General features: G+C 31.9%; 1 protein-coding gene across 1 annotated transcript in view; it reads right to left on the bottom strand.

The window, feature by feature from the left end:
* Nucleotides 1-362: 362 nt before the first annotated feature.
* The window catches only part of LRRIQ1 (leucine rich repeats and IQ motif containing 1), a gene marked incomplete at both ends in the record, with an annotated part of 106,793 nt that continues 92,777 nt past the window's right edge, over nucleotides 363-14,378 (bottom strand). The window contains one exon of the mRNA XM_080342573.1: nucleotides 363-502. Within this exon, the coding sequence (XP_080198699.1) occupies nucleotides 363-502 (140 nt within the window). The remainder of the gene's footprint in view (nucleotides 503-14,378) is intronic.

Genomic DNA, 14,378 nt, shown 5'->3' on the forward strand with positions numbered 1-14,378 from the left:
TCACATGAGCATGAACCATTATTACATTTGCACATCTCAACCAGTTCCTATAAGCCATCTTAAACCTATTCATCGTACAACAATACTTGCAGGGTTAATCAGTTTTGCATTCTACACCACATGAACATATAACCAGTTGAAAACACAAACTCTGATAACTTACTGCTAGGTATAAAATAGTTTGACCAAAATAAACAAAAACAAAAACAAACCACTGTAACTGGGTATAGTAAGTCAAATGTAGTTAACTGAAACTGTTCATACTGGTAATAAATGAGTATCCAAAAACTGATATTCACAGGCTTAAAATGAAACAGCTCTCCATATTTGATTGAATCAACAAGTTAAATTATTGTCCATATTCAGCTAATATTTTTAAGCTTCTGCCTTTTTTTGCCTGCTCCCCATCCTCCGCTGAGCTGCACTGGATGGTCTCGAAATGATATCCGTTCTTTATGAGATGGACCCAAACATGATTTTTCTGGAGTAGATATATTCTTTTCTAAACAACAAACAAACATATGAAATTTAAAAAACAATCAAACAAAACTCTCTAAATGTCACTGCATCACAATATTATTTTTAAGATAATAACATACTTCAATATATCTAATCTGATAGCACACAACTTTTATGATTATGTATTACTCACTGTTTTAAAAGTAATACAAGCATTTTCACAGGGCAGTACTTTTTAAAAAACAAACTCCATGTCAACATAGACAGTAAAATTACTACAGAAAACTGTACTATTTTTAAAAGTGCCACTCTGTCCACTTTGAGCATATTTTAAACACATACGGGGATAAGCAATACTTTTAACAGAGAAGCTAGTAATGTAATTTACCCTTCAAGTGGATGGAGAATTAGTTGAGAAGATACATCTAATAAACAAGCTATTGTTGTACCGTATTAGACAAAATAAAAGAGATATTTCTTTTTTTTCAGTGCCCAAGAATACTTAAACTTTGATGCTGAATGGTGCCACAAGTTTAAGCATACATAGAAATACGTGAAATAATCACTTTCATTGTCATGCATATGACGCTTGAGTAATATAGACAATATTACAAAATATTTAAGACAATTATTTAAATAAAATGAGCAGTACACCTGACTAAAGGTAGGATATTTATTTTACACAAACCAACACTTCACATACCGAAAATATCTTTCTTAGACATCTGTAAGGAAGAAAGCATCTGTGGAAGGTAACTCAAACTTTGCAAGAGAATGATATGATGTTCACGATACAGCAGTTTTATACATATATAAAAATAGCATGCTATGTTAGCTTGTCAAATAAAAAATTTACAAATATATTTTTGCTACTTATCAAAGGGAAAGTTTGCTAACTACATATTTGTAGTAAGTATTTTTGATATTTTTGTACTTTTCAATATCACGGGTACATTTCTCACAATAAAAAGTCTCCAAAAATGAAAGCAAAGCACAAATCATACGACTGAATAGAATTCTACCTACTATTATATACAACATAGCTATGAATTTCAAATAATAGGAACTTATTTGTTTTCTCATGGATCCTTTTCTGTAGTCTCTTAGAGCTAAATGTCAGGAGCTTTTCTCAGCCCACAGTTCCCTTTTTTAATGAAGTTTTAAATTATTGCTAACGTATCTTAGAAACGATTTCACTCTTTTTGTCATCAAGGGCTTTCAAGTATTTTTAACATGATCTGAATTTACTTTCTTATGGATCTACAGATGTAATTCTTTTTTTCCTTAAAATATACAACTTACTGTAGGTCTACCTGATAAATTTTAAAATACTAATGTTTTTGCTTTACAGCAAAAAATTGCATCCCTTCTGTAATTTAAAGAGATGCTTTCTGAATTTGCAGACATTGTTAAACAACAAAAAGAATTAAGATGGGAATATGTTCTTTGTTAAAGAAAAACAGGGCAAATAGCTGTTTCATTTTTAGACTGGAAAAGAAGTTTGGGGCCAATTTATGCCTGAGACTGACTTTCCTATGCACTCATCTCCAAGGTTTCATCAATGATAAAGGTAAACTAGACATACGAGTTATTTATTCCCAATTTTGACAAAACAATTTTTTTTTACATTATTTTAAAAACAGAATAAATACAAATGCCAGAACAAATTGCCTAATCTAGATTATCTCTGCACTAATAACCTCACACAAACAACAGTTTATGAACCTGTCTGTACTGCTAAATAATATTTTCATTATGGACTTCAGAAATCTGCAAATACAGGTTTTATGTCTTTCAATTTATAAATACGTGTTAATTAATTGGAATGTACATTATGAAATGTACATTAGTATTCCATTAAAAAAACAACCAACCAAAACACCAAAAACCTAAGACTTGCCGTAATTTGCTACAAGAAACTTGTGAAAAGTCTTCACAACTTATTACTATACCGTTTTATTTTGCCAGAATAGCAGATGTATCTGTCACAGCATGAATTGTGCATGTCTAAACTCCAGAGTAAAATGTTCATGGAATTATTTATTTATTTTTAATTGTAATTGACTCATATGTTGTTTAAATGGTAGTGTAGTCAAATATTTTGTGAGTAAAATATAATAACTTATTAATCTTGAGTGCATGCAAGCTGTCTGACAAAACAATATTGTAGATATCTGAGAGTCATAGTTCAGGATTTGTAGACCCTCAGTAACAGACCAGAATAACCTGAAAGTATTTTCACAAAATCCCACACACTCTGAGGGTGTAGAGACTCTTTTCATGCAGGTTTAACAAATCAGAGGCCCTCCCAAAGTCTGACAGTCACAGCTCTCTTCAGCCTCGAGTATATGGTTAGATTTCCTAGGGTTTGCTTTAAACTTTACAGTAATGACCTACACAAACTGAAAAAAAAGCAAAGACAAGTCTGCGTTCTTTCTTTCCATACTTCACACAGTTCTAAGCACTGTCAAATGAAATAAAATCATTGTAGGGAATGATCAACTGATTTAGAATGAAATATTTACAAGACAGATTTGTTGTAAATCATTGCAAATCACTCCCATTGTTTTTCCCATCTTTGAAATGGGCATAATTATTCTTGCCCTTCTGATAAAGCACTTTTGATATCTACTAACTAGTTGCAAGAGATGGGTATTATTATCAGCTCTGCTCTTCCAGTTATTGGTCTAACTGGAGTGATGGAAGACAGAACAGCACTATTCCCCGAAGAAGAATTCTCAAACACAGATATTAGACCAGCATATAAACATAGTGAAGTTTGCTTCCTCCTATTCATATTATACCTAATACTCAGACATTACACTTACAGATTGGTAATGGCTTAAATGTTAACTATGACTGAAAAAAAAAAAAAAAAAGTATCATAAAGCAAAGAATGAAGGTATTAGTCAAACATGAGAAAGACTTTTATTTCAGTTATTTCTCCTGGAGTTTAATGTAAGAATAAACAGAAATAAAAATGAAACATAGGAATGGAATGAATTGTAAATATAGGACTTACCTGATTTATCAGACATGGGCCCACAAAATTCTATACTTATTTTTTAACTCGTCTTTCGCTATTTTAGGGAAAATCTAGGTATGAACATGCTTGTGGTGAAGTAAGAGCAGCTTTTTACTGAAGTATAAAGTAGGCATCTAGGTAGAGTCTCGAAAGAAGTAAAAATAACATATGAATTAAAACTAAAACTCAGATATTTTGTTGTAAATAAGTGTGTTTACAACAGGTTTTCTGATTCTATGGTATTCAAACAGAGAATTTTTTCCTTCTGAAATTTTCAATAAAGATAGCTCCATTAGCAAATGGTTAGAATTTTGCTTAGATTGGCGCGATGATTGAAGACAAGAGTCTGGTAAGGGATGACAAGGGAGACTGGTAAGGGAGACTGATGGAAAATGGGAACATTTTGCAGTTTTAAAAATGTTCTACCAAGCATATACCTGAAGCAATGTAAGGTCACATATTCAGGTATTATTAAAATATTAAAAAACTCCATGAGATCCTTTACTGTTCTTCAGGGTGTACCTTATTTGAAAGTCTTACTTTGCACCTCAATAGTGTTTTTTTGTTTGCTTATTTTAAATAAAACCAGGACGATGAGTGAATAAAATTACTGTTATCAGAACTTTTTGACTGGTAAAATAAAGGTGACATTTACAGTCATATTTTGCTATAAAAAGATCTATAAGGCTTATATTTCATTAATATGCATACATACGCACATAGGTATGTACACGTGTATTTGTGATTTATGAATAATTGTAAGCATTACCCAAAGGCCACAATAAAAAGATACATATTGTTTCAAGCCCGTGTCTTTACTAAATATAAATTAGAACTATTACATTTGTTTACTCTATAAGTTGCTGATATTTTTGACAACTATAATAATAATAATAATTTTTACGATTACTGGCAGTAGAAGTTAATAGAACCTGACAAGTATACTAAGTACAATTTAACATGATATGCAGTTATCCTAATACCTATTCATATGGGAACAAAATCTTGGCCAAGAAAAGCAATTTAATTTATTTTATTCCAAACTAGGCTTTGGAAGACAGGCTGTAGCAGCTGTTTACTGTACTTTGATTTAATTGTAATATTTGACTATATGAAGCTCCAGTATAGTCTGAGAGATTTTCAGGTGCCTGTGTATATCAAATAACCATTTCTATTGAGTATGTGCTGAAAGCTTGTCTTGGGTTAAGTCAGCATGCTTCTATTTCTAAGCAGTCACTTTTCTGTTGTTTAATCTGTTTTCTGCTATTGATTTGTTCTGGTCTTCTTTGGTTAAAGCCTGGGTCTTTTAACAAATGTCAAGGTTTACATACCCTCTGTTTTGATAAGTAATGCAATATGTAAAATGCTTTGAATGAAATTCTTGGTGTCCAAGAAGAAAAGCTTTGTTAAACAGGTTAAGATAGAAATTTTATGATGTATAGTAGACGTCATAGGGCATTTATCGATCCACCTAACATTGTGTGTCTGGAGATATAATTTATTTCAAAGCCCTTACCATATTGTATTACTTAAGAGTAAATACAGCATAAGAAGGCATGGAGAAAAAACTTCAACATTTTAATGAAAGTGACCAGAACAAATCCTTAGCAGCAAAGCGTTTACATCAATTTAAGCTCTGGAAAAAAGCTAGGTTCAGCAGGTCTGTGAAAACAGTAGATGCTACAATCTCCAAAATGTTATTTCCTCATAATGTTACTTATGGCTATATCGAAGTTGGATCAAAAATTTGTTTTTGAATTGATTGTTTACATCAAAACAAAAATATTGTACTGCAATTTTACATTACATTTTTGTATTTTACACTTATATTTGGATAGCACTGAGAAGCCTCAGGAGCATCTTGGACAAAATCCCATGTAACAGATAAAGATATATCTCCTTTCCATATGGAGATTTGAAGATAAAACATAATCTCACTTTTATTTTTTTTTGAAGCAAATGACTATATTTTTTTAATAAATCTCATTGACTTCAAGTTGGTAGGACTAGAGACTAATCTTAAGATTTTATAGAAACAATTAACTTAAATATCTTTGTTTATCAAACATTGATGCTGTTCTAACCAGATCATGCTGACAATTACATACTTGAATAATCTGAACTCCAAAATGTGACCTAGTCACATAAGGAATTCAGACAGCTAAGCATTTACAAGAATAAATTATAAACATTTATTAATTGCCATTTTATGCACTTAAAATAAACAACATAGTAAACATAATGCTCCAAATATGTTCCTGTAAAATATAACATTTTCCTAACTACTAACAGAACTTCTGGCATCATTGGTTATTACAGCCCAATATTAATTTTGTTTTTCAGCTCCTTATCTATTTCCCCAATTTTGACAATTTAGGATGAAATTTTACATACTGAGCATCTGCCTTTGGCCACGGTTTTCTGAAAGGTCAGTCACTTCTAAGAAAATATGTGAAATATTTATGTTGCCCTTTGCAGAGGGGACTTGAAGTCTGCCAAGTAACAGGGCCTTGCTTTTAGGATCTGTCCAAATCTGGATTAAGTATATCCAAATTGAAGTTTCGACATGATCGGAGGAGACGTTCTTGATTTTTTTTGGCTATATTCCTTTAAATATCAGCCAATACGGAAACGCTCTTTACCATGATGTTACATGGAGCTAAGGAAGCCTATTCCTAAAAATAATGTTGAAGATCATGCTAGGTCAGGGAACTTAAGAACCTGCTTGTTATATGCTCTCTGTGGCAGATGGAGCCTGGCTACAGCAATCATGGGGAGGGTATGAACCAAAGCTCATACAGGAGGGAGACTGGGAGAAGAGGCGCGGGGTTAGAATTAAAAACTGTGAGAGAAATGAGACTGACTTGGAGTCGAGGTGAGAGAAACTAAGGCTAAGTTGGCAAACAATACCCTGACATACCTGGCACAAGAGACAAGAATGACTTTACAAATTGACACTTAGAGCAGAGAGAAAATATGGGGAAGAAAGTTGTGAATTGGCAGATGGGGACTTAGCAAGGATAAAGGAAGATGGTTTCAGGGGCATTAGATGGGCCTTAACTCTCAGAACTTACATAACTAAAAGAAGTAAAAATACAGGTGATGATAAGAAAGGATACAGAGAATAAGTACATCAAGAGTCTGGATCCAAGATCTGCTTAAATAGGAGACTAGGAGACTAGAAGATGACGAATCTGAGCAATACTGGCAAGGAGTATCTGGATATAAAGGGGAGTAGAGAGAGAGAAGAAAAAGGTTATCAGACAAGGATCTGTGGAAACAAACACAAGACTAGATGGTCATTGTGGAAAGGAAGCCAAAGAGTGGATGGGAGAGGAAGCTTATGCTGGAATAAGAAGTTGAAGGAGCAGAAACAAGAATCGTCCATTGTAAAAGAAAGGATTATGGAACACAAGTGTGGAAAATGCACCAACTCTGTAGTAGTCCAACATCCATTAATGAGTCTTTCCATGCACTGACTTGATAAATATTTTTGAAGCTAGTTGACAAATACCTCACAGCAAAAGAAACCTAAAATTGTTATCATTTACTCATACCATATGACAGAAACCAATGTGGTAGGTCTAATGGTTCCAAGTGGGTATCTAAGCTACATGTAAGTAATGTCTCTGAAAGGATTTTTTTTTTTTTTTTAACCTGGTTTCTCTTTAAAAAACACACAGACACACATGAGAACCCCCAAATGCTACTAAAAGACCATCGGCATGTAGCATTAAACACTTAAAATTTAAGAAATGCCTGAATGTATCTGTTATACCTAGTTCTTGAATTATTTTCATAATTCAAAACACAGATAAGAAAAGTACATGAGATAATGGACCATTTTTCTCCATAGCCTGATAAATTTAATGAAAGCAAGTTCTAAGTGATTTTTAAAATCTGCATCTCAGTCATTTTTTAAATATGTAACCTTAATGTCGATTAAGCAGCATCTTGTATATTATCATTCTGTAGTCCTTGCAAAAAGATTAGGTATGTGCTGTTCAACAGTTAACTAATACATAGAAAGATATATATGTATCTCCATAATAATTTCAAATGGTTACGAAAGTGACATCTTTCACCTGTGTTTAACAAATAGAAAAAAGTTCTGATGTGGCAGACTATGTGAAATTTGCATGCATGAGTATTCTCATTATGCAAAATTATACACAAATACTTTCCTGATCCAGATTTTCTTAATCACACTCACCACTAGTTGAATTTTTAAAACACTTGGGCATGGAAAACAACGGAATTACACTCATAATCCAAGCCTACTTGTGTGTTTCCTTACATTAAAAAGAAAAATACAAGTTATTAAGATTGCCTACTGCAAGAACAGGGAAATACTCAGATATTATATCTGAGAAAAACAAAAAAATTAACAAAACTAAAAATCTGAAGTTTTTTTCACCATGTATTAGATGCATGTATCATACTTAAATTTGGCTTGCTGGCTTTGATTAAGCCAGGATTTCATATCAGAAATCCATTTTTACCTTTTGAATTATATGTTCATTTTTGAAATAAGACTTCCTCTGAAGCAGATAATACTGAGATAAATAGTCCTCTGCACGCATAAAAGGTAACACCTATCTTGATTTACTTCACTTCTAAACAGAGCATTTGTATCAATACTAGAAAGAAATTCATGGTACATATCTGATTTTTCCTAGTTTCATCATTATAAACTGTTCATTGAATTTTTAATAATGTTTCTTGAAGGACTACTGCACTTCTATTGTTACTCAATACATCTCCTCAGTTAAGAAAAAAATCAGTTAGTGAATTTAAGAAACTCTGAAAGAATAAGAGTTAGACATACATTGTCACCATTTATCTTTATTTTGTGAGTTACTCATTCCACCATTTGACATACCTCTTGATTTTGTCGCCATACTGTAACTAGTTTGTCATTTGCAGGGATATACCCATGTATAATCATATGTAACATTACTCCATTGTTGACATGGCAGCTTCCAAATAGTTTGTCCAGTTCACAAATGAGGAGGAGGCCCCTTTGCTTTCCTAACAGTTAAACATAATGATGCTACCATCCTTACATCAGCAGATACATTATATGAGGATGGTATATATCATGACTACTATTTCTGCAGATAGGAATACTGATGTATATAGGTTCAAAACGGCATTCCTAATATCAACTAACAGGCTAATGACAGAAAGGGAAAAAGCACAGGCTCTTGAATCTGCAGACAAAAACTTTCTCTCAAGTGGATAAAATACATCCTTATCAGCACCACATATGGAAAAGTAGGTTTTAGTATCTAAGTCTGCACAGGAGCAAATTCCATTGTGCTGTGTATTTTCACATACAGGACATCAAGTAAAGTTCAACATACTGAAGAATGTTTAAAATATAATGAAGAGTATCGTACTGATTTATTAATTTCTAACACGGTGCCTTTTCTGATTGTTTATAAGAAAGCATCAGTATCAGATGAAACATTTGGATGTGACATAATATTAAGATTATGAGCTTTATCTACCTGCACCATAATTTTTTGGGATGAGTGAGCTCTTGTTAGGAAGTCGTTGAAGAATTTCAAATTCATATAGAGTTATGCCACTGCTAAATTATCCCATCTCTCTGCACAGCTTTTTGCCGAGGTACCAGTCTATTCAAACACATCTAAGGGTTTCCAGACTCAGGCTATTTTGCATTCTTTCAGCCTATAACATTGCTTTAATTAGTTTCTAACTATTTTCCTGATCGTGTAAATATAAGCTATGCCTTAATGTATGGTGGATCAAGAGCTCTTTTTCTGAGGCATATTTTATATTCTAGTGAGATGTGCAGAGGTATCTGTGTGGAAAAAAGTATTATGTTGAAGGGATGTTCAAAACAATATTAATAATTTTCTACTAGGTTTCAAAGCCTGGTAAATTTTAGTTACTTCAGAACTGTAGAACCCTTTCTCATCCATTATATGACTTCATTTTCTGAGTACAAAATTATTAATAGAATGGAATCATCTCACTATATTTTATTGGACAAAATGCTTGTCAATTAATATATGGTCATATAATCAGATGTGGCTTACAGAAGAGAACTTTATTCCTAAAACTGTGACAGCAGTTGTGATTTCTAAGGTAAACTGGGTTCAGCATTTTGCTGACAATAATAAGTAATTTGTACTGTAAATATCCTCTATAACTTCACAGCATTTCTACACATTTCTAAGGAGAAAGCATAAATTTTACCATTATCTATTAGGAAGTCTACTAAGCAGGTAAATGCTCTGAAATTGAAAAGACTACTAAATAAGTACCTTCATATTTGATCCCATGTTTCTCAGATGTTTCTTACTTAATTTCTATAACATGACAAAGTTCTAATTCAGACTGTAAAAGCAGAAAAAAAAAAAAAAAAAAGAAAAGAAAAAGAGAAGGAAAGAAAAAAAATACATCCAGAAACCCCTCGGTAAAGTATGACTAAAGGCATGAAAAGAGAGCTTAAAAATGAGATGTTTACTGCACACAGGGAGTTTACAAATCCTAAATGAAAGACAGGAGTTATGGAACTAGAATATATAGACAATACTAATGTTAAGGAGAAGGGAGAAAATAGGATTTTTTTTTTAAGAAGTGAAGTTGTACTACACACTGCTTAAAAAAAACCTGAAGGCTTTCTAACAACTCTCGTTATCAAAAGAAAAGAAGGCAAAAAAAACAAGGTGGGGGCCGTCAAGAGGAAAAATAAGAATTGAGAAATATGTAAAAACAGAAGTGAAATAAAAGTTACTCTTTTTTTCTTTTTCTTTGAGTTTTAAGTCTTTCTACTGTAAACAAGGCATTGTTAGACTTCATTAATTTAATTTCACTGACTAAAAGAATGGTGACATTTGGATTTATATGATAAATGAAATTGATAAATGTTTTATAATAGAGATAGTATTTATGGGCTGCTTTTTGAACTTGAGGTGGTTAACAAATGACAAGATTCAGGTCTTTTTTTTTTTTTTTTTCTGGAAAGCGGTGTTTTACTGATAACAGAGGCTCTCTGAAAGACTAGAATCCAGGGAAGAGAAGAATTAGAACTTCTGGGCAATATTTTAAATAACAGTCAGAGGCACAACTCCTATTGCATTCCACTTTGCAGTTCTAGTGCTTCCGGAAATCCTTGTCAAAAGATTGTAGTTCACAAGACAAGAAGTACAATGAAAACAAAGTTTAAGATTTGCATAGAAAAGAAAACCACAAAATTGTGATGATACGTAGACAATGCAAATATATAGGAGACTCATCTAAACGTCCAACATTGGCTAGCCAGAATCAGATTAGGAAGACAGAATGGATCTGATGATTGTCAAAGCGTACTTACAAACTGGACCTTAGTATTAAAAAACAATCATAATGTCTAGCTAGGTATAAAAGAAAAATCACTTAACTTTTAATTACTGCAAAATATTTCTATGCCCATCTTGCAACTTAATGCTTACTACAGTAACAGTGTTCAGGAAAGTACTAAAACAAACAAACAAACAAACAAAACCAAAAAATCCTCCAGAAATTCACACCAATATTTACAAAGTTAATGAAAATACCAATGAATGTAGGACTGATACTTGAATCTTGTATAACTCTGACTGTAAGCTACTAACCATCATGGTTTGTGTATGTGTATTACAGAGAAATTATACATCAGGGAAAAAATACCAAAATCAAAGTAAGTGTATGTGAAATTGAAAGGCAGAGAATAAAATCAGCAAAAGGTCATTCTAACACACATGCTTTTGCAACCTATTGCCATAAGGTACTACAGAGATTAAGATTTTAGCAGTAGTCAGACAAGAATGGACAAAAAATGCTCAAAAAACAACCCACCCAAAAAACACCTCAAGAAATAGAAAAGAAGAACTAGTTACCAGGGAGTACAAAGAAAAAAAATATTATTTCTGCAAGGAATATGAACTAGTATGCTTGAGAACATAACATATGGGCCATCAATAGAAGCAAGGTCCTAAATTAGACAGGTAACTAATAAGTCTGACTGAATAACTGCTACTTTTTCTTTAGGTTATACTTTTTTTTTTTTTTTTTTTTTTTTTTTTAAATACAGGGTGAATTTAACCCACAGTCAATTTTCCCTTTGAACATATAACATGGAACCACATCAAATACTTTAAGTATACGGTTGCTTTCCTTAAACTGAGATATACTATGTCCACAGCATTTCCTTTAGTCCCTAATTAATTTTGTTTTGTCAAGAAACAGAATTAAGTTAGTTTAGGATTAATATAGCCCATTCAGGTTTTTCACAAAAAAATTAGTACATTTGGGTGATAAGAACTTTGAATTAACTAGGAATTCTAAGAACCTACCCTTGGAAAATAAGATCTATAAAAAGTACATAAAAGTCGGGCAGTTCCCCAAAACATTTCTGAAAATCTTGACTGGGCCTTTCTAAAAACCCTCTGAATTAAAGGGTAATAATTCTGAAACATTTTATGTTTTGTCTTTCAAAAAAACCCCATGACCATCGATACACAATCATGTCCCCACAGTACATAAAATACATTTTATTTCGATATCATAAATATTTGAGGATTTTTTTTGAGTAAATATATCTAAAAATAATTTATCCTGAATTTTTAGACCTCACTTTTCAGTCTGGAGGAACTCAACACTTTATTGATACAATTACTGAATTACAAACTATCTATGAGAAACAACATATGGTACTCCCAACTAATAACTCTGATAGATACTAATATCTCTCAGTTGTATGGCACAGTTAAACAAAGAATTCCTACCAATAATTAAAAATAATACTGAGCAACAATCAGGATTATGGATGTTGCAAAGTGAACTTAGTAACATTTTATTAATTAAAGCTTGTCAAATCATGGAAGTTGAATTCTCCTGAAAAAAATGATGCAAGGACTTGATTTAACAATTAATTCAAATAGCAGCACCGCTAAGGTCACAGTATATTTTCTATGCTCTTCTGTAATACAAGCACAGGCTAACTCAAAGGAAATACACCTACTAAAACACTAAAATAGTTTCTAGGCTTCTTCATTAAAGATTTCAGAAGGCAAACACAACATTCAGAGACAACACAACATGAAGTTATTTTATAATTAATACACTATAAATAAAGACAAATTTCCAATGTTTTCAGATTAAGAATACCACAGGTTTAATAATTTAATTTTGATAATTGAAAAGCAACAGTCCTTAGAAAACACAACTAATATAATAAACATGTTTAAATATTGCATATAAATTGTAAAAACATAATAGTAATGTTTGATTTTATATATAATATTCATTACAATTTAAAGTATCATCAATGTTTAATTTATGAAATCCATCATGAAAATATTTTTATAGATGCACATAGAGACATCTATAGAAAGCTGTAAGACCTGAGCCTTTTCCTTCATTCATCGACTACTGATGCAAGTATCTTACCAGACACTGTAAACTGTCTCTCTGTCTCTCACATTTACGAGACTGCCAGTTGATCGCTCTTTCCTGCTCCTTTCCTAGTCCCTTATTTTGAAGGTATAATACAATGATACTTTTTTCCTTTACTGTTCTCGAGCTCCTAACATAGGGAAGTTCTTAGTCAAAAGCTTTTTCTCATTTATTTTTCTGGATGGCGATACAGTGTGGGTTGCAATCTAGACAGCAGTTATACATTAATATGAATGCAGTGTACACTATTTAACTTGATTATTCAAGATATGCATACATACTATTCTGAATATATTAATATAATGAGAATTTTGCCATTGATGTCAGTACCTTAGGCTTGTCTCACCTAAATTCAGGATTGTAGCAGTTAGGAATCTCATCTAATTTAAATAGTGGGGCTTCATCACTAACCAATGGAGAGAAACAGCAAAATTCATTGTTTTCTAAGACGGCGCACTAGAGAAAGAATCATATTCTTTTTCCATGGACAAAATTACCTTAGACTTGCATGATAAATTTTATTTAATCTAATTTTAGGAATGTAAATCAAGTGAACAAGCACGGACAAATTGTACTCGTTATTTTTTGCATGTGGTGGACTAATATAATGTAAATATATATTTATTCTAAAGCCTTTACAAAGTATGTCAGAAAAATACAGATATCAAGTATTGTTACGTGTTTTCATTAACTTTTAATTTGTTTTACATTTAAAGTGAACAGTCAGCATATATGAAAAGATTCTCAAAAAAGCAAATCCAGTAATTACATATAATTTGCAAAATAACCTGATTTCTATTTAGACACAAAGCATTTCAATAAACATCATTACTGAAACAGTTTTAAGAATTTCAATAATTTTGTCAAAAAAGTTATTTAATACTGCTTATATTTTTACTATAATGTACATTTTTGGAGTTCGGAGTTTTATTTACTTGGAAAAGACATTGTATACAACTGACAAAATAAAGTATGTCATATTATTAGAAATATGCTAAGCTTTTCTTCAGTTACATTACACAACATAAATCATGAAACTTAAAATGCTACCATTTTATGACTTACAGGTTTCGTTTTATTTTTTTTGTTTGTTTTCTTTATATATATATACATATAACCTTTTTTTTATTTATATGACATTAAAGAGTGGTAAAAATATAAGGCTTTAAAAGGATCCTCTGCCACTGAGCTATAGTAAGTTCAGTAGCATGTATATACTACAGCGTAATTGGTAATCAACATGACAGAAATCTGTGGCTTGGGTAGGATATGTGTTCTGGTATTCAGTTAACAAAAGCTGTATTTTATAAACCTCTTTGGGGAAAGAAAAAAAAAGGAGAACATTAAAAAAACAACTGTTTTATAATCTAGAGAAAATAAAATCTTTTAAGAACTTGATCATCAGAAGACCTAGCATACGTCAGAGGGAACTTCCTGTGGGTTA

The sequence above is a fragment of the Nesoenas mayeri genome, assembly GCF_963082525.1.
Source record: "Nesoenas mayeri genome assembly, chromosome: 1".
NCBI classification, from domain to species: domain Eukaryota; kingdom Metazoa; phylum Chordata; class Aves; order Columbiformes; family Columbidae; genus Nesoenas; species Nesoenas mayeri.